Source organism: Nyctereutes procyonoides, unplaced genomic scaffold (assembly GCF_905146905.1).
Source record: "Nyctereutes procyonoides isolate TBG_1078 unplaced genomic scaffold, NYPRO_anot_genome, whole genome shotgun sequence".
Lineage (NCBI taxonomy): Eukaryota > Metazoa > Chordata > Mammalia > Carnivora > Canidae > Nyctereutes > Nyctereutes procyonoides.
Window position 1 is genome coordinate 25,714,937 of NW_026575037.1, and position 24,692 is coordinate 25,739,628.

General features: G+C 53.9%; 1 protein-coding gene and 1 pseudogene across 7 annotated transcripts in view; one reads left to right on the plus strand and one right to left on the minus strand.

The window, feature by feature from the left end:
* The window catches only part of NAV1 (neuron navigator 1), a 245,829-nt gene that overhangs the window by 197,318 nt on the left and 23,819 nt on the right, over positions 1–24,692 (plus strand). For 4 of the 7 annotated variants that reach the window (XM_055319071.1, XM_055319075.1, XM_055319078.1 and 1 more), the window contains 12 exons: positions 6,836–6,974; positions 7,390–7,687; positions 8,529–9,222; positions 9,679–10,122; positions 10,710–10,751; positions 11,419–11,567; positions 13,407–13,577; positions 14,704–14,756; positions 15,534–15,557; positions 15,703–15,780; positions 18,699–18,782; positions 18,928–19,039. In XM_055319071.1, the coding sequence (XP_055175046.1) occupies positions 6,836–6,974; positions 7,390–7,687; positions 8,529–9,222; positions 9,679–10,122; positions 10,710–10,751; positions 11,419–11,567; positions 13,407–13,577; positions 14,704–14,756; positions 15,534–15,557; positions 15,703–15,780; positions 18,699–18,782; positions 18,928–19,039 (2,288 nt within the window). The remainder of the gene's footprint in view (positions 1–6,835; positions 6,975–7,389; positions 7,688–8,528; positions 9,223–9,678; positions 10,123–10,709; positions 10,752–11,418; positions 11,568–13,406; positions 13,578–14,703; positions 14,757–15,533; positions 15,558–15,702; positions 15,781–18,698; positions 18,783–18,927; positions 19,040–24,692) is intronic. The other 3 variants (XM_055319072.1, XM_055319073.1, XM_055319074.1) reach the window with 3 other exon arrangements.
* Positions 2,232–5,810, minus strand: LOC129505773 (ATP synthase F(0) complex subunit C2, mitochondrial-like; annotated as a pseudogene).

Here is a 24,692-nt window from a genome sequence, read left to right on the forward strand (position 1 = left end):
GAGTTTATAGGACTTGAATTCAGATAGTCTGGCTTCAACATCTGTGCCCTTAATCCCTACCCTGTGTTAATGATGGCTGGTGGATAATCTTGAACAAGGCGCTCAGAATTTTGATTTTATTATATCAGCAATAAGGAGCTAATGAAGGCTTGGTAAGTGCTACACTTTTGGGTGAATTAAGCTTCTGGTCATATTCAGTGTGTTTGAAGGAGGGAGGACTTATAGACAGTGGGGGGATCCCTGGGTGGCACAGCAGTTTGGCGCCTGCCTTTGGCCCAGGGCGCGATCCTGGAGACCCGGGATCAAATCCCACGTCGGGCTCCCGGTGCATGGAGCCTGCTTCTCCCTCTGCCTGTGCCTTTGCCTCTCTCTGTGTGTGTGTGTGTGACTATCATAAATAAATTTAAAAAAATATTTTTTAAATATATATAGACAGTGGGGTCAATAAGGAGGCTTTTGCAGTGGTTTGAGTGAGGGGACATTAGCTCTGAACCAGAGCAAAAGCAGGAGAAATGTAGAGGGGAAAAAGGTAGATTTAAAGGCAAGTGGTCACACAATCAGCAGAGTTCTTTTTTTTTTTTAAGATTTTATTTATTTATTCATGAGAGACAGAGAGAGAGAGAGAGAGAGAGAGAGAGAGAGAGAGAGAGGCAGAGGGAGAAGCAGGCCCCATGCAGGGAACCCGACGTGGGACTCGATCCCAGGTCTTCAAGATCACACCCTGGCTGAAGCCAGCCACCCAGGCTGCCCAATCAGCAGAGTTCTTGAGGAGGGAAGTGAAGAAAAAAGAGCTGAAGATATACTGAAGTTTTTGATAAGGTGAAAAAAAAACTGTGATACTTTTTGGGGAAACAGGAAATGAGAAGTGTGAGATTTGGAGGGAGGATTAAAGGATATGAGGTGATCAGTAAATGAGAAAATGAATATCCTGCTGTGAAAAATCTTGAATTTACTGCTACAGCCTGTTCCAGTACTTTAGAAATATCCCTTGACAAGAGTCATTTTCATCACCCTGTCTATACCTGACTTAATCTCTCATATGTTTATTCTGACTTATTTTCTTATCTATTCTGAGGGTGGGTAAAAACAGTACAGTGTCATTATTCCTGTAATACCCTTCCCAGGATGAACACTTCTACCCTGTGCAAAGTAAATGGTGTAAACGTACAAGAGAGAGAACATTTCTCTTTTACATCAGTTGCCTGTTGGTGGTGATGGTGGTTATAAGTAGGCTGGATTATAAATGAATATTAACTTCTCTGCATTCTGCATTCCAGTAAATTTAGACCTAGCTTGTTTTTTGTTTTTTTAATTTATGATAGTCACAGATAGAGAAAGAGACACAGGCAGAGGGAGAAGCAGGCTCCATGCACCGGGAGCCCGACGTGGGATTCGATCCCGGGTCTCCGGGATCGCGCCCTGGGCCAAAGGCAGGCGCCAAACCGCTGCGCCACCCAGGGATCCCTAGACCTAGCTTGTTGTTGCCCAACTCTCTTCTCCACCTGAGACCTATGTGAGAAACAAATTTAAAGAGAAATAGAAAAGAGATTGCAAAACCCAGCTTAGAGGGAGCAGTGAGATTATTTGTGCCAAACGGATGCAGTAGCCCTCCCGAGCTCTGAGCCCTGCCCTCCTCTTTATTTATTGTTTTGGTGCCATATTTAAGCTGCTTGTCTTTCTCCCTGTTATCTTGAATGACCAGGCAGTTACTCTGTAGTAAGTGTGGCTCATTAGCCGATAAAGTCCGCAAACTCTCCTAAAGACTTTCTGTTGTTAGACCTCAGGCAGTCATGTTTCAGGAGGGACAGTGTCCATCCAGCCTCTTTTCTCCCAGGGCCTTGATTCATCAAAACATTGTCTAGATGGTTCCTTCTGGCTCTTCCTCATTTGGTGATGGAACTCCACAAAGTTAATGTCTCCTGTCCTCACTCTACTCAAAGTCTACCCATCAGAACGTCTAATCCAAAAGAGCCAGTTCTGTTGAGTGTCGTTTAGGGGTGTTTTGTTGCTGGTAGCATTCGTTTAATATATTTCACAAGAATAAAATGATAATAAAGGGGTTGGGGTTCCTTTCTTTTTCTTTTCTTATTAATACATTATTTATTTGTCTTCCTTCTGTCAGGCCCTGAGCCAATCAGTTTCCCGAGGCTGCCTGGGGAGGTATAGGAAAAGGAACATACAGGCCAGATAAGATTCGGGAGAAAGACCTAAGGGAGGTGGAGACGGCTCCTTCACACGGCAAAGAGGACGAGAAAGGCCACCATCAGGCAAAAGAGCCCGTGGCCTCCAAGAGCGCACAGCCCAGAATGGCGTAGGAGGACAGCTTTTGCTTCAGAAAAGGGTTCCTGTCGTAACCAGTGATGAGGCGAGGCTCCCAAACACAATCCCAATCCCAGCCCCAGAGCCAGCTGCCCCTACCGTGGCAGCCCCAGCCCCCGTGAATGTGGCTGCCGGGGTAATGGCCCTTGAAATGGTGCTGGTTCGGAAGCTGCGGCTGGGAATGAGGGAGGCCGGGGACGTGGGGCTGCCAAGCTGCTGACGGCCATCTGTCAGTGTCTCTGGTGGGTTTAGCAGCGCTGCAGACAGTGAGCAGCTCAACAGCTGAGAGGTGCTCCCGAGCAACAGGTGGGTGGAGACGAACGCTGTACGTGCGTCCATCTTCAGGGGATGACGAGCTGTGGCGGGAGAGCTGCTCTCAGTGCAGGGAAGACAGAGGGGCGGGATTGGGGCGCCTGGGTGGCTCAGTTGGTTAAGCATCCGACTTCAGCTCTGGTCCTGATCTCAGGGTCCTGGGATCAAGCCCCACGTCCTCTGCTTCTCCCTCTACCTGTCCCCTCCACCCCCACTGGTGCTCTTACTCTCTCTCTCTCTCTCTCTCTCTCTCTCTCAAATAAATAAATAATTTTTAAGGGGGGGGCAGGGTCTTTTTTCCTTAGGTCTTAACACCACAAGGACAAAGAATGGGAGAAGGAAGAGATAATAGCCACCAAGTTTGGGGAAGCTGGAAATCAGAATGGCAAGTGTGAACTGATTTATCTGACTTAAAGCTGAATCTGAATCCAGTAGCGGGAGCTACACAGCAACCGTGTTTGCACCCCAGAGCCCTCAAAAAGCTTGGTAATTGGTGACATCAGGTACTCTTAGTGGGTGAAGAGCTGAAACTAAAAACAGGAGGATTGGTTTAAAATGTATATAAAAAAACACGTAAACTTTGAGATCCTCTCCTTTGCTACTTCCCGGAAGGCAACTGCGCTTCCGCTCCAGTTGGGAGTTTGGGAGACTCATCTCTTAGGAACTGACCAGCCCAAGAGAAAAGACTTAAATGAGTAAGTCCAATCACTTCCTCCCTATACTGAAACCATAATTGACCAGTCCTGCCAATGTACAGAAAGCTTCGAAACAACCTAGAACGGGTGTTCCAGTCTTACCTATACACAAACAGCCAAGGATCATCCGACAAACCAGAAGGGTCTATAACCTGCAAGTCTCACCAATACAAACAGAGAAAAGCTCCTTGGAACGAGAAACTGTACAAAGAGATTGTAAACCTGGCCCTCTGAATAAATGAGTGAATGAATATCTTTGAGAGTTATTAAGAGAGGAGATTGCACCCTTGAGAGAAAAAAAACAATATACTATTTTTTAAAATACCCTTAAAATTTTAAATATGACAGCAGAAACGAACGTTTTAATGGAGGCAACTGAAGATAAAATTGAGGCCGCTGCCCAAAATGTGGGGCTAAAAAATAAATATCTATAGTGCTGGACAATAAGAAAGACAATAAGAGTATCAGCCTCAAAATCTATCATCTGAATAATAAACATTGTACAAGAGAGAATGGAAAAATGGAGAGGAGAAAGTCATCGAAGAAATAATGCATGAAAACTTCTAGATTAAAAGGGCCCAGGAAGGTATCCAGCTCAACGGATAAACATCAGCCCACACCAGGGCATGCCATTAATGACGTTTTAGAACACCAGGGAAGATGCTAAAACTTTCCAGAGAAAGAGAAACAGGTCACGTATTAAGGACGAGGAAACAGAATGGCAACGATAGAGGCCAGACCATGGAGCGAGGCCTTTAAATTCTGAGAGATTGCTTTAAGTTTAGAATTCTATGGCTAGCCAAAATTTCACATGTAAAAACAGGATAAAGACATTTTATAGTGTGTCAGACCTTACGTATCAAGTTTGCTTCCCAAGCATCCTTTTTTTTTTCTTCAGAAAGCTGCCAGAAGAGGTACTTCACTAAAACAAGAAAGGGAACCAACAAAGAGGAAGACTGAGGTTCTAAGCTAAGAGTCTGGTAAAGAGACCCAGGATGATGAGGTGTGGTCCCGTAATGTCAGCTATTCAGCAGCCCCAGAGAGCAAACAGCTAGAACACAGAAGCACAGGGATATTCCCCAAGGAAGCACGAGAAGCTGCTAACGGTGGTGACTCTTAAAAGTAAAAGTAGGGGGCACCTGGGTGACTCAGTGAGGCATCTGCCTTGCACCCAGGTAGGTCCTGATCTCAAGGTCTTGGGATGGATCGAGCCCTGCGCGGACTCCCCGCTGAGCCTCTCTCTCTCTCTCTCCCTCTACCCCTCCTCTTGCTAGTTCTCTGTCTCTCTCAAATAAATAAATAAAATCTTTTTTTTTTCTTTAAGTAAAAGTGGGAGGGTAGAAAGGGGATGTTTTCCCTTTATCCCTTTATAATTTCATATAACGTTTGAGTCTTGACTATCGCATCCACTACTTTTCTAACATTTGTCTTAAAAAAGGAAAATATACTCCCTTCAAGTGGAGCATCTCCAATGGACGTGCTTAACCCTTCGGTAATGACAACAGAATTTTTCTTTTGTCCAGAATCTGCAAGAGGAATTTTCCTAGGAAACCTTTAAATCCTCTAGCCAATCTTGCCCAAGAATTTTAGGCTGATACTTTCTCACTTTAGGCAGAGTCTGTGAGTTGGGAGAAATGCCTTTTGGGCAGGGAGGACTGAAACCCATTCTGAGAAGCTGCACTCCCTTCTTCATTTTACTTTAGGTTTTCTGTAAATGTAGGGCAAAGGAAAGGTTTCTTTTAGCCTGGTGGACGGCAGCAGCCCTTCCATAAGACTTTTCTCCACTCCAAGACCTTCCTTACCAATAATTAATCTCAGATGGAAGGTTCAGTGCTACAGGCTTCCTCTGTCTTTGACCCAAGAGAACATGTTGTGAATAGTTTGTTTGTTTGCTTGCCAGAGATCTTATCTTGACCCAGAGGAGCTGATAGGATCATAAAGCCAGAATTGATCTTTCCTCCTCAGTATTCTTTCTCTGCAAAATGGGGGCTGTTGATATCTTAGCCCAAGACAAATGTGGGATTAATATAGGTCACGGGTAGAGGAAAAAAGAGGTTGCTTGTTTTAATAAGGGCTGTTATTTCTTAGTAATAAAATTGAAATCACTCTGTTGTGCATTCTAATCCCCAAGCTTTCTTTGCTCTTTCTCAATGTATTTGGATTAATCACCCCAGAGCAACCGAGCCAAGTGTCCAAACCACCCACTTTCCTATTCCCAGCAAATAAATTAGAGGGAGGCCAGCTGAAATCTGGGCCAAGAACGTAGATGGCTTGTATGCCTGACTCTTGTTCCATGATCTGGAACTCAAAATAAATCAAAAAGGGAACATTTTCCAGATACCAGCTAATTCACAAAAAAAACATCTTCAGCCTCTTAATCCTTCACACACGCAAAGCCGATAAACTTGTGAACACTGATGCAAGGGTTTAGAGATTCCTACAGGCACAAAGAGATGCTCGTGTTGCGGTCTTCCCGAAGTCCATGTTGAGTCTTGGGCTCTGAAACTTGAGTGAAATCTGAAGGACTTCTGTAGGGTCCAGAAGGAAGTAACAGAAATGGTGGATGGTTTGGTGAAAGGTTTCAGGAGACAGATTTTGAACTCAGGAAATAATATGAAGAAGAAACTTGAGAGCAGCAAAGAAGGCGAGAACAAAAGGAAGGTGGTATTAGTGGCGGAGGAGGCTACTTAGGTCAGATGGTAAGAACTGACTTTCTAACTGCACAAGTTGTTAAACGCGAAGATGAACAGCCAGTGGAATGCTGTAGAGTCCAAGCTCCAAAGACGTGGAGGCTGTATTAATTTCACTTAGTGTACGGACGAGGGTTCTTTCTAGAGAGACCTACAGCTACAGATGTTCAACGACACTGTCTCCCAGATACCACAAATCTGGCATCCCAAGCAATCGGCGGGAAAGGAAACCATTCAGCACAAATCTGGTGCTTCCGCTTGGCCACAGCACCTTACGTGTGGCTCATTTATCAGCAGAGCGGCGCGTGCCGTGTAGGAGCAAGGCCTGATCCCAGCATCGGGGAACCGGATAGGCAGGGGAGCAATGAGAAACGATAGGCCCAGGGGCTCCCGGAAAAGATCGGTCTTTTTCTGGCCCTCTCCAGGTACGGAAAAATTTGGAAAAGAGAGGGGAAAATACCTGGAGAACGCATCCAGAAATGAACAAAGCTACAGTAATTCTAAGGATGGAGGCCGTTGGTAGGGAGAGGAATTGGATCCTTAGATCCGTCCAAGAATTGCCTTGTCTTTACAGTTTCCCTTTCTGTTAAGGAGATGTGACATTTTCCTTCGCCGGATAAAGACGGAGTCTCTTCCTTTCATAAAAGAACACCACCAGATTGTACTTCAAGTTGCTGGCAAACCCGGGACTAACCTTCAAGCTTTCTGCTCTTGGCCAGTCCCTGCAGTGGAATACAGCCATTCTCCCACCCGTAGGAAAATCGTCTTTCCCGTCTTGGCTTCTGTTTCAACTGCTAACCTTTGTCTCCTGTCCTACAGCTGGGATGAAAGCAGCTCCATCAGCAGCGGGCTCAGTGATGCTTCGGACAACCTCAGCTCAGAAGAGTTCAATGCCAGCTCCTCCCTCAACTCCCTCCCGACGACCCCCACCGCCTCTCGCAGGAACTCCACGATAGTGGTACGTGAGTTTGCAGACGCCTCAGCGTGAACCGCAGGGCAGGCAGGTGTGCACCTGCACTCGCCCGCTCCGTGGGACGGGTTCCCGTGCGCCTTTGGCCAGGTCCTTTCGGAGCTGGCCCGGAGAAACCTGAGGCTGCCAGGCAGTCACCTGAGACATCAGCTGTTGTCGTAGGAGCCCCAGGATTTAGCGCCCCTGCCCACTTGGAGTGATACGCCTAAGAGCTGTTCCAACCAGAGAAGGAAAGGCCCTGGGATACCTGCGGTGTCCTTTTCTCTGGTCCCTAGAGGTATAGGTAGAAACCCTGGGTTGACTTAATACTCGGGAAAGGGCAACCGAAAGAAGTCCCCTCTGCCTCCCATTTTCCATCCCCAAGCGAGCCTCTCACTCTGCATTGTTCTCTTCTTGTCTTCAGCTCCGCACAGACTCAGAGAAACGCTCGCTGGCGGAAAGCGGGCTGAGCTGGTTTAGTGAATCAGAGGAGAAGGCCCCCAAAAAACTGGAGTACGACAGTGGTAGCCTGAAGATGGAACCCGGGACCTCCAAGTGGCGGAGAGAGCGGCCCGAAAGCTGCGACGATTCATCCAAGGTCGGAGAGCTGAAAAAGCCTGTCAGCCTGGGACACCCCGGGTCCCTGAAGAAGGGCAAGACCCCACCAGTGGCTGTCACGTCCCCCATCACTCACACAGCCCAGAGCGCCCTCAAAGTCGCAGGTGAGCCTGGCAAAGAGGAAGGGACGAGGGCGAGGACCTGTTTCTTGGTTGTTGTTCCCCGTATTGGTCCTGCACCCACGGGATGATGGCAGACATTTCCCGGGCCCTTTAATGCGTACGACCTGGTCTTCACCACGGTCCTGGGAGTTGGGGAGATGGGAATTACCACCGCCGCTTCACTACTGTAGAAATAAAAACGCAGAGGGCTCAAGTGGCGGAGCCAAAATCCCATCATCAGAGGTAGAGGAGGGAGTGGGTTACGTTCAGAGACTCATTTGAGCTGCCTCCAGACACCGCCTCAGACATCTGGCTGGTGCACTTGTCTCCACAAGGTACTCGCTTGACATCCCGGGGGTGGGGGGTGGGGTCCCAAGAAAATAAGAAATCAGAATTGTATTGCTCCCAAAGTTGGCCCCTTGGGCAGCTTCCTGCCTCCATCAGCATTTCCCTCCAGCCTCTACTTACCAGCTGGTACAGCCAGACCCTGTGGCGTCCCCTCCCGTCTTTCCTTCCCTGACCAGTTGTTCGATGCTCTTCTTTCTTAACAACCTTCATAACTTGCTTAATACCCTCTGCCATTTTAACCGAAATGGAATCTCCTACCCTGAAAAGAGAAAATAACGAAAAGCAAAACAAAACCCCAAGGCCACTGCTCCCCGGGTGTCCTTCCTCCGGCACGGGGTCTCGTCAGGCTCCCTAGGGCCTGCTCACCCGCGTGCAGGCCTCAAGGCCCCAGAGCGCGTTGGTTGTCCTGCGGAGGGAAGGGGAAGGATGTGCCGGGACGCTGCCGAGACATTGGCCAGCCTGGGCTACTCTTAGCTCATTTCCTGCCCTCTTGCAGGCAAACCTGAGGGCAAAGCCACGGACAAGGGTAAACTTGCCGTGAAGACCACCGGGCTCCAGCGCTCGTCCTCCGACGCCGGCCGGGACCGCCTGAGCGACGCTAAGAAGCCCCCGTCGGGCATCGCTCGCCCCTCCACCTCGGGCTCTTTCGGCTACAAGAAGCCTCCTCCGGCCACAGGCACGGCCACCGTCATGCAGACCGGGGGATCGGCCACGCTCAGCAAGATCCAGAAGTCCTCGGGCATCCCCGTCAAGCCCGTGAACGGCCGCAAGACGAGCCTCGATGTGTCCAACGGCGCCGAGCCCGGGTTCCTGGCGCCCGGCGCCCGCTCCAACATCCAGTACCGCAGCCTGCCGCGGCCCGCCAAGTCCAGCGCCATGAGCGTGACCGGCGGGCGGGGCGGGCCGCGGCCCGTCAGCAGCAGCATCGACCCCAGCCTCCTCAGCACCAAGCAGGGGGGCCTCGCGCCCTCCAGACTCAAGGAGCCTTCCAAGGTGGCCGGCGGCCGCCCCGCTCCGGCCCCCGTCAACCAGACAGACCGGGAGAAGGAGAAGGCCAAAGCCAAGGCGGTGGCCTTGGACGCGGACAGCATCTCCCTGAAGAGCATCGGCTCCCCCGAGAGCACCCCCAAGAACCAGCCCAGCCACCCGCCGGCCCCCAAGCTGGCGGAGCTGCCACCGACCCCTCTCAGGTACCAGACGGGGCAGCCCCTTCCCGCCTGTCCGCGCTCCCGCACACCGGGCGGTCCGCAGGCCTAGCTAGACGGGGCGGCCGCTGGTGCCTCTTCCCCCCCACCCCGGGGTGCCGGGCCTCCTCCCTCTGTCACAGCTCCCCTCCCTCTCCCCTTCCCGGGCCACCCTTCACCTGTCTTCAGCTCCGTCCTACGGTTTTGCCGTGTTTGCTGACACGCGGGTGTATCCGTCCGTATGTAAACCCGCCTGCCTGCGCCGCCCCCTCATCAGGACTTGAAGGGACCCCAACCTGATGGCAGGTTGCCTTCCGGCACATTCCACAAGGCACGGGGATGCGGCTCTGTGCTTAAGTAGCCAGACCCGGGGGACCTAGACGGGGCGTCCTCTGAGGTCCCACCTGCCTCTCGCTTCTGGGACTCCGTGATTCTAAATACTTGGATGTCCACTCCCCTCAGGGCCACGGCTAAGAGCTTCGTCAAGCCGCCCTCGCTGGCCAACCTAGACAAGGTCAACTCCAACAGTCTGGATCTGCCGTCGTCGACTGACGCCCACGCCTCCAAGGTCCCAGACCTGCATCCTCCGAGCTCCGCAAGCGGGAGCCCTCTCCCTTCTTGCTTCACCCCTAGCCCCGCACCCATTCTCAATATTAACTCAGCCAGCTTCTCCCAGGGCCTGGAGCTAATGAGTGGTTTCAGTGTCCCCAAAGAGACCCGCATGTACCCCAAACTCTCAGGCCTGCACAGGAGCATGGAGTCCCTCCAGATGCCAATGAGCCTGCCCAGTGCCTTCCCCAGCAGTAGTCCGGTCCCTGCCCCACCCGCCCCCACCGCTGCACCCCCAGAGGAAGAGGCGGAAGAGCTGACCTGGAGCGGAAGCCCCAGAACCGGACAGCTGGACAGGTGGGTGCACAGACACACGGCCGCGCCTGGCTCTGTCCCTGGGCCTCTGGCTCCTCTCGCCACCACTAACACGCCCCGGGTTGCACTGGCGCTTGGGACCTTGAACGTTTTTTCAAACCCATAAATTTCACTTGCCTTACGACGGCTCCGGGAGACAAGTAGGGGTTTCAAGTCCGTGTATTTGTTAAGTTGTGATTGTCATCACGCGATGACACTGGGGGCGCGGAGCACGGTCTGTAGGTGACGGTCCGGGGCCTCGTCGTGATGAGTCTGACCTTCATCCGGAGCTTCTGCTCGTTAGGCCGACGGCTTTCCACGATACCTCGCCTCCATACGCCCCTGCACGCAGCCGAGCACGTCCTGATCCCCAGTCACAGAACATTGAGCCCCTCCAGTGAACCTCTCAAGCTGTAAGCCCAGAGGCAGCCGCAGCTCTCTCCCTATATTGTTTGTAGAGACCAAGGGGCTCACGGTTTGGTGTCTTGTGTCACGCACTGCGTCCCGCAAAGCTTAGGGTCCCCACGTCTGGTTTCTAAGATGGACTCACATCCTTGTCTCTCGCGCCCTCTCTTTTTATTCCTGCACAGCACTCCACGGGATCGGAACACTCTTCCCAAGAAAGGGCTCAGGTAACCCTAAAATGCGTCTGTCCTTCCCCGGGACTCCTGGTCTGTCCTGGGCCCCAGGCATGAATTCAGTGCCCCTTTTGGCTGTGTTACGTGCCTAGACCCCCGGGCACCCTCCCCAAGCTTATAGGATGCGGGAGTCCACTTCAGAGCCAGCGTTGCTTTTTGGGGACAGGGGAGAAACACGTTGGTGCGTGGGAATCCTACCCCGCCCCGTCCCACAGCCTGTGCCGTCCCAGTCCTATGCCTCCTGTGTGTCCCTCTCCGTCACAGTTGGAGGGAGAACAGGCCGCCTGTGGGGTCACACAGATGGGCACGAGCAGGGCACCGCAGTCCTCCGCCAGCCCTGCGGCACTGATGTCCCCAGTTAGGGGAAGGAGCCCACACGTGGGGCCGCAGAGCTCTACCTGGAGCTTCGGGGTGGAGGCTCTCGGATGCCCCCTCCCTCATTTCAGTCCCCACCTCAGGACATCCCATGCGCTACCTGCTGGTCCTTCGGGACCCTCTCGGTGGCCGGGGGGGAAGGTGTCCAGGCGGCATGTCCCTCGCCCCCTCTTGGGCTGTTTTGTCCTCCCCTCCTCTTCCTCGTCCTGCCTCCGAAGCTCCCCACTGGCCTGAGCTGTGGTTCCACCTGGCAGTGGCCCAGGCTGAGGTCTCCCATGCCCTGCAGGTACCAGCTGCAGTCCCAGGAGGACACCAAGGAGAGGCGACACTCGCACACCATCGGCGGGCTGCCCGAGTCCGATGACCAGTCGGAGCTGCCGTCGCCCCCGGCTCTCTCCATGTCCTTGAGCGCAAAGGGCCAGCTCACCAACATAGGTCAGTGTTCTGGGTCGCTCGCTGCGGCACGGGCTGCAGCAGGGCTCACCCTGCCGCGTGAGGCCGGGCAGCTGGACTCTACGCTCCATCTCACATTCGACCCCCGCCACACCGGCTCGCTTCCGTGGTGCCTCAGTTTACCCGACCAAAATCAGACTGGGGGCAGAGTGCTCCAGGATGATCCTAAACCGAAAGGCCGCTCCCCGGGCCCACGTTGTAGGGTCCTCGTAGCCTCGGGGAGTCTGAATGAGGGCGCAGGAAAGCCATAAACCAAGGCCCGGAGGACCAGACTCGAGCAGGGACAGGGACAGGCAGTGGTTGCCAGAAAGGAGCCGCCAGGCCCGGGGCAGCAATACTGAGCTGCTGGGCTGGGGGACGGGAAGGAGGGAACAGCTGCTGACGTAAGCCAGGGGATCCGCCTCCAGAGCCCGCAGAGCCTGGGCCATCGCCGCCCCGGGGGCAGCACCTCTGAAGACGTGGCCGGGCCACCCCCTTCCTGAGGCCCGAGGGGACAGAAAGGCGGACCAGGGAAGCCCGAGGAGACTGCGGACTCCGAGGCAGGGACGGGAGCCTTGGAGCCCCGCACGGGAGCGACCCAGCCCTGCGTGGGGGAAGCAGGCGCCGCGAACCGGCCGTGGGGGCCCCTGCAGGGCCGAGCTGGGGACAGGCTGGCGGTTTGCTGTTGTCTTTCTAGATCCACCTCCTCGTCCAGCCGAGGGAAGGAGAGCAGTAAGGGCCGACGAAGACCCGTAACAGGCTGGGGGGCAGCTGTGGGGGATTCGAGGAGAAACCGGGCTCATTTTGCCTAGAGAAGGGCAGGGAGTGATTCTTCAGGAAAGGTCATCCGGTGGCGGGAGGGCCGCCAGGTGGAGGATGGGGCTAGCGTGTTCTCCGTCTGCACCGGGGGCCAGACGACAGGAAATGCACGGATGCTGCAGGATGCGGGGCTGGGCTCCACCAGGACCGCCTCACGTCCTCGCAGGGGCCGAGGGAGGTGTGCGGTCCTCTTGTGCACGGTCCCCGTGAAGGGACTAACGTCCACCCGCCTGTGTGGAGGCACAACGATAGGCCAGGGAGCTGCATGTGGGTGCGGACCTGGGAGGCTGTCGCCCCAGCGGGGGGTGGGGGGGCAGCAGGTGCTTCAGGCCCGCAGGGACCCCGCAGAGCCCAGCTTCCAGGTGGATTCCAGGAGCCTCACCTGGCACCCTGGCCTGCTTGCTCCGTCCGTCCGAGTCCGAGTCCGACCTCCCGGCCAGGGAGGGATAGGTTTCTTGCGTCAGCACCGACCAGTGGCCGAGAAGGACACTGCTTGCGGGGAGGGTCCCGGCCCCTCCGGTGCCGCCGAGCCCGCCCGTCGCCCGGCCCCCTTCTCTAGCTGCCTCCTTGTCATCGTTCAGATCGATCGAGTCTTGGTCTGAACTCTTAGTCCTCCCGGGCTGCCAGTTGTATTTTACGGAGCCACAACATCCCATTTCATCGGCACATTCGAGTGATGGGACGGTCGCGGGGAAGCTGCCAGGCCCCCAGCCTTCAAAGGCGACAGTCCCCGGGCAGGCAGGGCTGAGGGAAGGTCTAAAATAGGAAACGCTGTTCCCCCTTTACTCCCGACAGCAGGGTCCTTCTCCACTAGGGCCCGACCTCCCCGGGAGAGACCCCACTCCTCCACCAGCTTCCTGCACACTCCCACCGCCCCCTCCCGCCCCTCCCTCTCCCGCCCCTCACCATTTGCTCCCGCGCTCCTGGTGCTCCGTTCCCCAAGGGACCCAGAGAGCTGATGACCCTGCCTCTTCTCCTGCCCTCCCCCTCCCTCTCCTGTCCCCTTCCCCTCTGTCCTTCCAGTGAGTCCCACTGCGGCCACCACGCCAAGAATCACCCGCTCCAACAGCATCCCCACCCACGAGGCGGCCTTCGAGCTGTACAGCGGCTCCCAAATGGGGAGCACCCTGTCCCTGGCCGAGAGACCCAAGGGGATGATTCGGTCAGGATCCTTCCGAGACCCCACGGACGATGGTGAGACTTCATGCCAGCGCGGTTCACGCTCATTCCAGCTCTGCTGGGTCCCCTCACCCACCGCCACCTCCACTGCCGCCACTACCACCACCACCACACACACGTATATGCTTCACAGAACATCGAGTCGGGGCCATTTCAGTTCGTTCTTCCCATCCCTTTGAAGGGTCTGGGGGCCCAGGAACCTCTGGGGGGCACTGTCTGGCGCTGGGGCTTTGGGACGGAGCGCCTGCCATTGGGGCCGGGGGCGGGGCGTGGAGCGTGGAATTGTTCCGTGGTTCCCCTCGGAGTGCTCCGGAAGCCGCAGCTCCTCCCCTCTGCGCCCCAGCAGCAGTCTCTCCTCCCCGCAGTCTCTCCGCAAACGTGGAAAGAGCCAGGGACATGGGGGGGGGGGGTGGCTCTTAAATCCTGGGAAGGAACTAGGCATCTCATTCCTCTTTCGAGAACGTGCCAAAGGTCAGCTTCAGGGAGGGCCCTGTGCTTGTCTGTGGTGACGCGGGCGTGCGTGGCCAGGGCCTGGAGGACGCAGGCTCTACCGGGACAGCAGGCTTCCCGCTGTGGCTTTCGGGGGGGGGGGGGGGGGGGGGCGCTCGGCCTCGGCGGCGGCATCCGTGCAGGGGCGCGGTGCTTCTGTCAGTAGGGCTAGTGAGTCAGCGGGGCCAGGACCTGACACCTCAGCCCGCGCCATCTGCGTGGCCCCCAGGGCCGGGGAGAGGACGGGATTGCGGGACCTGCTCTGAGCAGCTCTGATGAGAAACTCCCCCTGCCCCGCAGCCTCAGCACTTCTGCCTGGGAAGCTCAGAGGACGCCTGCCCCCCGACCCCTCGCGTCCCTCCCCCTGAACCCTCGTGCCCCGCGGAGCAGGGCCGCCTGAGCCAGGGCCCGCCAGCCCCGGGCTGCCCGAGGGTGCAGACTGCAGGAGGAGGCTAGCTCTGCTCAGGGCCTCGCCTCCTCCGGGTCCCAGCCTGCCCGGGGCTGTCGTGATGCCCGTTGGGGCCCCCGTCGTGTCCCTCCTGTTTGCTCCGGATGCCCTCCAGAGTCAGTCCAAACTCCTGCCCCAGGGCTCTGCCCAGGAAGCCCCCGTCCCCGGAGCCCCTGCTAACTGTGCGCTCTGTTTCTCTTCCAGTCCACGGCTCTGTGCTGTCCCTGGCGTCCAGTGCCTCCTCCACGTACTCCTCAGTAAGAGCGTTATTCTCTTCCCCTCCGCCCCCTCGCCGCTCCGGCCCTGCTCCCTGGGGCCCGTGGTGGTCGGGAGCGGGGTGGGTGGGTGGGGGCCGCTAACTGCTCACTGTGCCTTGCTGGGTCGGGGTGGGGGCCGGGGAGGCGCCTAGAACCTGGAGCTCGCGGTTGGCCGCGTCAGCTCTCAGCGGCCTTTCTGGCCTCACCGGCGGTTCCTGAGCCAACGCTGGTGCCTTTTGCTCCCCTCCTTTGAACACTCGACAGCGCCCTGGCGACAGCCCGCTCTGTGCCAGGGTCAAGTGGGGGGCGTCCGTGGCAAGGCGGGCCGGGTAGGTGTAGGTTGATAGGAGTCCCGCATCCTAGCGCGGACGGAAGTCGCCAGGCGTCCCCGCGGGCAACGGGGCACGCGCGCCCTTGGCCGTGGGGTGTAACTCGGTTCTTCGATCTGTCCTTCCCCTGGTTCTCTTCACCCCTTCGCGCGAGCGAGCGGCGGTAGGGATTAGTCTTCAGATCAACTGGACTTTCACCTCCCAGCCGTCTCGGCAACGACCCGGTTGGCTGGAGCCCGAGCTCCAGAGCCACCTTTGATTTGAGGCCGAAGATAGGGGCTCAGCCCGTCTCGGGAGGGCCGGGCCGGGCCGGGCCGGGCCGTGCAGCGGTCTCGGCCCCCGAGTCCCACTTCTGCAGGTTCTCCGCCCCGCCCCGGGCCCGGCTTCTTCACCTCCGTAGTAACTACCCCCTTCTCTCTCTTTCTCTCCTTCTGTGCTCCTTCTTCAGGCTGAGGAGAGGATGCAGTCTGAGGTAGGGTGCAAAGCCTTTGTCTCTGCTTGTTAACACCGCTGAGCCCCGTTCCGCTCCCAGATCTCCTCCTCTTCCTCCTCCTGCTGCTGCTGCTGCTGCCGCCGCCGCCACCGCCGTTAACTTTGTATTTCTCTTCCTTTCACAGCAAATCCGGAAGCTTCGTAGGGAACTGGAGTCGTCCCAGGAAAAAGTGGCCACCCTGACGTCTCAACTTTCTGCCAACGTGAGTGCCGCGAAGGGGGGGGGGGACCCAGGCAGTTACTGTGGCCATAAGTCACCTAAGTTCAGCCAGAGGAGGAGAATTCCCTGCAGGGATCCCCCGGGCTTAGCGTCCAAGGGAGCAGGCCCCGCTCACAGCTGTGCGACAGGGACCCGGGCCTGGCCCGCTCTTTCCCTGAGTCCCGATTCTTGCAGAGAACTGTTTCTGCCCCAACCCTGATTAACGGGTGTAGACGAGTTCGTGCCTGGCCGTCTTTGAACTCCCCAGAGAGGGGGTGGTTCTGCATGGCCGTGGACACTTGCCATCGGCCGTGGACACAAGTGGCCACGTGTTGGGGAACCCTTGGAACTCTCTGCTGCTGCCCCGGGGCATGCTCATGACGTCGTTCGTGCCGCACACCTGGGCAGGCCCAGGACCAGCCAGTGGCATTCTGTGTGGCGGGCGCGACCCGCCGGGAAGCGCACCGCCCCCCAGTCCAGCTGCGTCCTCACTGCCAACCGCCTTCTGTTAGCAGGCTCCCTGGGCGGGGGCAGGAATGACCTGAGCCTCAGGTTGGGAGCCGGAACTCTTGGTCCCCGCCCTCGACCTGCCCTCAGTCCGTGCCGCTGGACTGGCTCTCCTGTAGGCCTTGGTTCTTCTACCCCGCGACACGGCGGCAGATGAGGCCGCCTCCTCTCGCTGGGCTTCGGTAGTGTCTCCCCTGTGACCAAGTTGCAAACAGAGAACATAAGACCCATTTTCCCCCAACGCTGTAAACAACAGCTGAGCCGGATTTGCAGGAGCCTTCCAAGTGTTCGCACAAAAGTGACCATGTCTGCAATTTCCGCAGGAGTTTCTGGGGTTGTTGTTGTTGTTTTTTTTTTCCCCTCTCTCGTCCCTTCCTCTCTGGGGAACTCAGCTGTCAGGCCTGGGGTCTTCCCTTGGGATCGAGGAGACCACTTCTCCCCCCAGGTGTTGCAGCTTTCCATTCTGTTTCAACCGCTTCCCTCATCGCGCTGGTTATTTTCTTATGTTGCTCTTTCCCCAAACCCCCCACTCCTACGTGGTACCCGCTCACCGGTTTGTTTGAAGCCCATGTCATGCACCGTCTTCCACTCCTGGGGCCTCCTAAGAATTATAATGTCAGCAAGAGCCCCATGGCTTCCCTCCCTCGTGCCCCACCCACCGCGGCTGGTGGCCCGGGTCACGTCCCGCACACCCCGGGATCACATCTGGGAGACGCTGAGGGGAGAGGCGCCGGGAGGAGAGGACATCGCTGTGTCTGATTCATTTACAGCATCCGTCAGCCACCGAGCTGTCAAGGCTGCGGGAGAGCCAAGAAAATGAATGTAGAGGGTGGTTTTTCTTCCAACAGGAAGTGCCCTTTGGCCAAGACAGAACACCCAGACATGACGGGTTCTGAATTTTAGAGGCAGATTCCTGCTGAGGGTCGGAGCCCTGCCCCAAGCAGAGACGTGGTACCAGAGCTCTCCAGGATCCCCTGGTCCCTGACGGAGCTTTTGTCGTGTTCCGTGGCGCTTCCCAGCTGCCCACGCCGCGGGCACACCCTAGACAGGGAGGGCCCGGAAGTCCTCCACCTCTGCCAAGTGCCAGCCTCGCCCTGGCACCGCGGCTCAGCCCTGGAGTCTTATAGGCACCCTGGTGAGGCTGAGGGTCAGGGAGGGCTCGGAGGAGGGAGAGGGTGTGTAGGAGACGGGAAGAAAGCCCCTCCAGAGCGAAGGGGGCCCCCATGAGAAGAGGCCAAGACAGCACACGAGAAGCCAGCCGTCGTTGGGGTCCCTCGCGAGATGTCCGGGGACCCCATGCAGTGTGTTTACGGACCTGGGCAGGGATGTAGAAAAGTGAACGAGACACAGCCCGAGGCCAAGAAAACAGGAGTTCCCCGTACAGCGGGTGGAAGCCAACAGCTCGGGGTCATGGCCGTGACACAGGTCTGCCAAGGACCGCCCGGGGCCTTGCAGCCTCATAGCACCGGTGCCTGCAAGAGGCTGCCTGCCCAGACCCGAACGCATCCCGCCAGCGACTGTCCAATGCAAGGAGCCTCGGTCGTGTTTCAAGGGCAGGCGGTGAAAGCTAGAGCCGGCCGGGAGGAGAGAAGCCCTGGTCCACGGGAAGCCGTCACAGCTGCCACAGACCCCATCCCAGAGCTCTGGGCCGAGGGTCTGCCCGAAGCCTGCCCGCACTCCTTGCTGTGGGGCCACGGACGTGCTCAGACGCCCTCCAGCCATGGTGGTTCCCCCATCCCTCCATCCCTCCATCCCCGGGTTCCCTTGCGCTTTCCCATACGTGTTGCCACCCCGGAACAGCAGGAGGGCTGTCCTTGCTGCCCCTCCGCGGCCTCCTCCTCGTGAAGCACACCTGACACCTAGTGGCCACGCGGCCTACTGCTGTCCCGCCCTGCGGAGGCCGCCTGCAGACCCCGGGGCTAGAAGCAGGACGGACTGGACCACAGAGGGCACCTGGGAGCAGAGGTGGACAGAAGCGCCGAGCAGTTTCTACTGGGAGGTGATCTGGATCCATGGGGCCAGCCCGCCAGCAGTGGAGGAGTTCAGTCGAGACCATTGCAAAGCTCTGGAGGTTACGGGCCTCCTGAAGAGCAGAGGGACAGTCCCACCTCTGGTGGTGACAGGTACTAGATCCCTAGTGTCCCAGGGCCTCCGAAGCCTGCCCTGCCCTGATGCTGTCTCTGCCACCTCGTCGCTCCGGAAGCTCGTCCCCACCAGAACCTGTCTTCAGGCCGAACATCAAGGGGTTCGGTTGCACCTGTCTGCTCAGGGAAACCAGTGTTCAAAAATCGCCAGGAGGGTTGTCGGCGTCGGTCGCTGCTAAGACACAGAGTCAGCCCGAACTACCCCCCCCCCCAGCCTGTTCCCTGCCCAGGCCTCAGGCGACTTAGGGACCTCCGTCTGTGTTTATTTCAGGCTAACCTGGTGGCGGCCTTCGAGCAGAGCCTGGTGAATATGACCTCCCGCCTGCGACACCTGGCAGAGACCGCGGAGGAGAAGGTGAGGGAGCCGGGAGCTGGGGCACACGGGCCAGGCTGGCGTCCTCCCCTCAGAATTACCCCCCTTCTCTAGCAAACCCGGTGGGATTCCAGCGCCCACCGCCTGGCTAATCCCAGCTAATGACACCAGTGTCATTCTCTCTTAGGACACGGAGCTGCTGGATTTACGAGAAACCATAGACTTTCTGAAGAAAAAGAACTCTGAAGCACAGGCCGTCATTCAGGGAGCCCTTAATGCCTCAGAAACCACACCCAAAGGTAGGACGTCCAACCACGGCTTGGAGGAGGACAGGAAGGGGGTTACTGGAGACTTTGGTCTGTGCCTACGATGTGCCAGGTCCCATATCAGATTTTTAGAAGGTGAGGGCCCCCTGATGCCCTTCAGTGTGATGCTCCGGACTGGTCAGTGCCAGGGCCATGACCCTACCGCCCCTGGGGATGAGGGAGAGGAGAGCACACCCGTCATCCCCGGGAGTCCTCCCCTGAACCTTGAGGGCGGAGCCCAAGAGCTGTCAAAGGCCATGGTTAAAATAGCACTTCATTCTTAAAAAAGTCTAAAGGTCCTCGTCTTAACCATTTGATCCGGGAGTCCTACTCCCTACCCAGAGGAGGTAAGATTTCAATGTCTTCGGAAAAACCTGAAGGCTGACAGCAGCTTTATCCGCGACTGCCAAACCGTGGAGGCAACCGAGATGCCCTTCAGGTAGGCGGATGGATGCATGCGCTGGGCTGTAGCCAGTCAATGAGACGTTATTCAGCATTTGCAAGAAATGAGCTAGCACGCTGTGAAGAGATCCTGAGCAGTCTCCCTTGCACGTCACTAAGTGGAAAAAGCAATGAGAAAAGGCTACATGTCGCACGATTCTAACTATATGGCATTCTGGCAAAGACGAGGCCATGGAGACTGTGAGGGCCGGGGGGGGGGTGAACACGCAGAGCACAGAGGGTGTGAGGGCAGCACAATACTCTGTGTGATGCTAGAATGGAAAGTGCCTGTCACTATACATTAGTTCAGAGCCTTAGACTGTCTGTAGCACCACGAGCGAACCCTGGTGTCCACCGTGGACTCTGGCTGATGATGACGTGTCGGCACAGATTCATCGGTTGTAACAGATGCGCCCCTCCGGTGGGGGATGCTGAGAGTGGGGGGCCTGTTGGGGGCCACACGGGGCTGTGGGAAGCCTCCGTACCTTCCTTTCAATTTTTGCTGTGAACCCAAAACTGCTCTACAAAATAAAGTCTAGGGATCCCCGGGTGGCGCAGAGGTTTAGCCCCTGCCTTTGGCCCAGGGCGCGATCCTGGAGACCCGGGATCGAATCCCACGTCGGGCTCCCGGTGCATGGAGCCTGCTTCTCCCTCTGCCTGTGTCTCTGCCTCTCTCTCTCTCTCTCTCTCACTGTGTGCCTATCATAAATAAAAAAAAAAAATCAAAATAAAGTCTAAAAAATTAGCACTTTACATTTTTACACACACACACACACACGATCTTATTTGATCTTCATGTCAGTTCTCCAGGGGGGTGCAATCTGCTCTTCAAATGAGGCAAAGAGGGATGCCCAGGGGGCCCAGCGGTTGGGCGTCTGCCTTCAGCTCAGGTTGTGACCCGGGGTCCCGGGATCGAGTCCCGCGTCAGGCTCCCTGCATGGAATGGAGCCTGCTTCTCCCTCTGCCTGTGTCTCTGCCTCTCTCTCTCTGTCTCTCATGGATAAATAAGTAAAATCTTTTTTAAAAAAATGAGGCAAAGATCACGGAGCCTAAGTGAGGCTCAAATGACAAGTCAGCCTTGGCATTTAACAACCACCCAAGCTTTGCCTGACGAAGTCAAGATGCGTCGTGGTCTGATGCCCCTGAACCCTGCAACCTCTGACTCCAGGCAGCCTTCCAGGGTAGTGGGGTGGTCCCCTCACTTGTCTGTAGTCTGTCCGCCTTTGTATCCCACTAGCAGAGATCCCCAACTTCCATCATGTTCTCCGGCCCCTTACTCTGCTGCTGACCTGCCTCCCTCTGAACCTAGACTTTGTCTCCTCCTTAACCAAGAAAATGAACATTTTCAAGTAGGAACTAACTCCATTGACTTCCTTATTCCATCAATTTATATTCATCTGATCCTTTATGTTTCTCCCGTTTTCCTGGAAGGGGCCGTCCTTTCTGGCCAAGAGGGATCCCTTTCGTCACGCTTTGGGATGCTCCCTCTAGCACTGATACCCAACTCGTCTGCGTGTGCACACACACAGACACACTTTTCTGCATCTTTGACCTCTTATTCTGCATTTGCTCCTTCCCTTCTGCTTGAAATGCTCCTAAAGTCTCTTTTATCTTTAAGGAAGGCAAAGGATGTAGCCACTATATCCTTTCTACTGGATAGATTTCCTTCTTTCCTTCACCACCTTACCTTCCTGTTCTCTTTCCCACCTAACCCCACTATAATTTGCTTGCATTACTATCACTCTAAGACCGCTTTCACTGAAATCACCAGGGACACCCATTTTCCCAAAATTTAATAATTTTTATTTTTTAAAAGATTTTATTTACTTATTCATGAGAGACACAGAGAGAGGCAGAGACAGGAGAAGCTGGCTCCATGCAAGGATCTCAATATGGGACTTGAGCCCGGGACTCTGAAGCCAAAGGCAGACGCTCAACCACTGAGCCACCCAGGCTTCCCCCCCCCCTTTTTTTTTTCAGAATTTAATAATTTTTAGTACTTAGTTTACTTATGTAAAATAGACATAATCCCTAACCAGAAGTCTGTTGTATCAAGTCAGATCTATGTGAACATTCACCATAGAGCCAGGCATGTAGTAGGTGCTCAAAAAAACCCTCTTCTACACACACACACACACACACACACACACACACACACACACACACTTGTGCCACACACACATACATAGGCAATATCTCAAGATTTCCAATATCTGGTCCTGTTAAGGTCTCCTTCCTTCATTAAGTTCTCCCCATGGCTTCTGAGTCATCATTCCCATCTTGGCCTTGTCCTACCTCATCTGACTCCTTCACAGAATCCATTCCTTCCTTCCAGTTTGTCTTTAAGGTCTGGGCTTTTTTTTCTTTTTTCTTTTTTCTTTTTTCTTTTTTTTCTTTGAGAGTGAGAGAGAGAGAGTGCATGAGTAAGGGGAGGGGCACAGCAGGACAAGGAGAGAGAGAATCTTAAAAAGGTTCTCTTTTAAAAAAATATATCTTATTTATATATTCATGAGAGAGACAGAGAGAGGCAGAGACACAGGCAGAGGGAGAAGCAGGCTCCTTGCAGGGAGCCCGATGTGGGACTCCATCCCAGGACTTGGGGATCAGGCCCTGGGCTAAAGGCAGACGCTCAACTGCTGAGCCACCCAGGCGTCCCTTAAACAGGTTCTGTGCTCAGCCCAGAGCCCCACACGGGGCTTAGTTCCAAAGCCCTGAGATCATGACCTGAGCCAAAATCAAGAGTCAGACGCTTAACTGACTGAGCCACCCAGGTGCCCAGCCACAGCCGTTTTTTAATGACTCTACACACTTTCCTTAGTGTTCACATCCATCTTGTGGCTTCTATAACCTCTTCTTTTTTCCTTTTGAACTTTCAGAGATGTAATTTGCATGCCATAAAATTCACCTTTATAAAGGGTGTAATTCGGTAGTTTTTAGCATCTTTACTGCCATTACCATCATCTAATTCCAGAACATTTTCCCCACCCACAAAGAAATCTCCTATCCATAGCAATCACTTTCTGTTCCCTCCTCAGTCCTCAGCATCCACTGATCTATTATTTTCTGATGCTGTGGATTTGCCTATTGTGGACATTTCATAGAAATGGAATCATACAATATGTGCTCTTTTGTAATTGGCTTTTTCATTTAGCATAATGTTTTCAAGAATCATCCATGTTATATCCTATATCAGTACCTCATTCCCTTTATGGCTGAATAATCTTCCATTGTGTGGACATACCACGTTTTTAATCTTTTCATCAGTTCATGGACATTGGATTGTTCTCGCATTTTGTCTGTCATGAAGAATGCTGCTATGAATATTCACTTACAAGCTTTTGTGTGAACATACGTTTTCAGCTCTCTGGGGTATATACCTAAGAGTGGAATTGCTGGGGCACATGGTAGCTTTATGTTAACTTTTTGGGGAACTGCCATATTGGTTTTCAAAATTGCTACACCATTTTACATTCCTTCCAGCAGTGCATGAGGATTCCGATTTCTCAAATCCTTGCCAACACTTGCTACTGCCTTTTTTTTGTTAGAGCCATCCTAGTAGATGTGAAGTGGTGTCTCGTGATTTTGATGTGAATTTCCTTGATGGCTAAGGATATACTGAGTATTCTTTTAGTGTGCTTATTGATCATTTGTGTATCTATGGAGAAATGTCTATTTAAATCTAGGCCTACTTTTTAATCAAATTTAATTATTTGTCTTTTTTGCTGTTGAGTCGTAAGGGTTTTTAATATATTCTGGATGTTAGACCCTTATCAGGTATGATTTACAAATACTCTCTCCCATTCTGTGGATTGCTTTCACTTTCCTGATAGTGTCCTTTGAAGAACAAAAACTTTTTTATCTTGATGAAGTATATTTTATCTAGTTTTTCCTTTTCTTCTTTTATACTTCAGGTATTATATATAAAAACCCTATTGTCTAATCCAAAGTCATGAAGATTTACTCTTATGTTGTCTTGTAAAGTTTTCTAGTTTTAGCCCTTCCATTTAGATCTTTGGCCCATCTTGAGTTAATTTTCATATATGGTGTGAGGTAGGGATCCAACTTCATTCCATTGTAAATGGCTTTCCAGTTGTCCTAGCACCATTTGTTATAAAGACTATTTTTCCCCATTGAATGATCTTGGCACCCTTGTAGGAAATCACTTAACCATAAATATAAGTTTATTTTTAGACTGTCAGTTTATCCCATTCTTTGTGTGTCCTTAACCAGTACCACCCTGCTTGATTACTATAACTTTGTAGTAAGCTTTAAAATCAAGAAGTCTTAGTCTTCCAAATTTGTTCTTTTTTAAGATAGTTTTGTCCACCCTGTGCCCTTTACATTTCCATGTGAATTCTATAATCAGATTGATTGTCAGTCTCTGCAGATAAGCAGGCTGGGATTTTGAGAAGGATTGTGTTAACTCTGTATATGGAGTTGGAAAATATCACCATCTTAACAATAGATCTTCCATGAACATGGCATGCCTTTCCATTTATTTAAATACTCCTTCATTTCCTTCAGTGGCATTTTGCTGTTTTCAGTATATAAGTCTTTTATTAAATTTGTTTTTGATACTGTTGTAAATAGAACTGTTTTACCAATTTCCTTTTCAGATTATTCATGACTAGTATATAGAAATACAATAGATTTTTTTATATATTTGTCTTGTATCCAACAAACTTTGCTGAGTTTATTAGCTCAAATAAGTTTTACAACCTCCTCTTAATATGTATCTCTGTCCTCTCAACCTGTATCCCCATCCTGAATTTTGTACCTCTATTTCCAAACACTTTTGGACATTCCCACTTAGATCATCTGATAGGTGGTGTCTCTAACTCAACATGTCCAGCATTAAAAGACATTCTCTCCACTTTCCTTACAAATAGACAAACCAACACTTTCTCTTCTGTAGTTTTACCCATTTCAGTTTTTATCATCTGCTGCCTGGTCACCCAAATCACTAATGTAAGAGTCATCTTTTTTTTTTTTTTAAGATTTTTATTCATTCATTCATGAGAGACACACACACAGAGAGAGAGAGAGAGAGAGAGAGAGAGAGAGGCAGAGACACAGGCAGAGGGAGAAGCAGGCTCCATGCAGGGAGCCTGATGTGGGACTCGATCCCAGGTCTCCAGGATCACTCCCTGGGCTGAAGGCAGGTGCTAAACTGCTGAGCCACCCAGGCATCCCCAAGAGTCATCTT